This window comes from Gekko japonicus, unplaced genomic scaffold, assembly GCF_001447785.1.
Source record: "Gekko japonicus isolate JY-2015 unplaced genomic scaffold, Gekko_japonicus_V1.1 scaffold313, whole genome shotgun sequence".
Classification (NCBI taxonomy): Eukaryota; Metazoa; Chordata; class Lepidosauria; order Squamata; family Gekkonidae; genus Gekko; species Gekko japonicus.
In genome coordinates, this window is record NW_015174283.1 from 172,791 (window position 1) to 174,169 (window position 1,379).

General features: G+C 49.2%; 1 protein-coding gene across 1 annotated transcript in view; it reads left to right on the forward strand.

Moving 5' to 3' along the window:
• MUS81 (MUS81 structure-specific endonuclease subunit) overlaps positions 1–594 on the forward strand; it is a 13,070-nt gene extending 12,476 nt beyond the window's left edge. The window contains exon 16 of the mRNA XM_015423919.1: positions 213–594. Within this exon, the coding sequence (XP_015279405.1) occupies positions 213–279 (67 nt within the window). The 3' untranslated portion in view covers positions 280–594. The remainder of the gene's footprint in view (positions 1–212) is intronic.
• The last annotated feature ends 785 nt before the right edge of the window (positions 595–1,379 follow it).

Genomic DNA, 1,379 nt, shown 5'->3' on the forward strand with positions numbered 1-1,379 from the left:
GGGAGTTCCTGGTTCCTCAAGGGGGCTGGCTTTCCATACGAGAAAGCTGGAGAAGGGCCTGCCCTGCCTTCCTTGCTCTCTCTGGCTTGCACCTCTGCAGTTTGCTGGGGACTCTTCTGCTGTGTCCCAAGTGTGCCTGTGGGAGGGGAGGGATGTTGGTGCACCCTCCCCCACCCTCTAATGCCTCCTCTCCCTCTTTTTCCCTGTTCTAGGAACTTGGGTCCTGCTCTCAGCAAAACCTTGGCGCAGTTGTACTGTACCCCAGGTCCCCTGCCTTGAACCCCTGGGAAGGGTGTGAATGGAGACAGTCCCCATCTTCTCTCCGCAATGTACGAGCTGGGTCAAAATGACCAAAATTGCTCCAGTGGTCAGCAACGAACTCAAGTCCAGCCCAAGCCAACATGACAAACTCAAGTGCTTGGGGGAGCAGTAGTTGGGTGGCTGGTCTGTTGGCACACGGTGCATTGTGGGCTCTTACTAGGCACTTCTTTGCTACAGGTTCACAAGGGGGCCAGATGAGGAAAGAGCTTCTGTTGAGACACTTTAGCGCTAAATTATATCTTCCCCGAAGAACCATACCTTCCCCTGACCCCTTCTGTGCTTTTTTAAAAAATCTGTTGTTTATATCCTAATAAAGTTACGTTATAGTTTTCAAAAACAGGACTGCTTAATGGTCTCCAGTCCTCGATACTGGGAATGGGAGAGAAAGCAGGGAAACCCACACATCCCGTTCTCCAAGCAAAACAAAGGACTCCAGCCTGTCCCATCGGATGCAAAGCCAACCTCCCGTCATCCTCTCTGCTACTCAAATGCTTTTGTGGCCTGCGAGGAAGTTCTCCCTGTTCAGGTGAGAGAGAGGGAGATGCACAAGAACATTACTTCTCTTTATGATGGGGCTTGTAGGGGAGTAGGAGGGGAGTTTGCTGTAGCTCAGAAGCAGAGCATCAGCTTTGCATGCAGAAGGTACTATGTTTCCAGCATCTCTAGTTAAAAGGGTCAGGTAGTAGGTGATGAGAAAGAAATGTCTGATGAGACATCACTGAATTTGGTGGACCAATGGGCCGTCTCTAGGGCTCCGTATCACTTAACAAGGCTCGGAAAAAATGGCTTGCAGCTGTTTTGTGTGAATATGGTTTTAAAGGTGAAGAGGTCAGGAAAGAAAGGCGAACTCATTTCCCCTGTGTTCCTGATGGCTCTCAAATGGCAGGAGGGAAAGGAAGCATTAAAAATACTTTCGGCGTGATCACTGGAAGAATTTGTAACATTTGAAGACAAATATTATGACTGTCTCCCTGTCCAAATTTCAGCGTCCCACCTTGTTCGCTTTTCAGACTGCCCTTTCTAATTAGACATGGGAAAAACAGGCAAGGCCTCTTGCT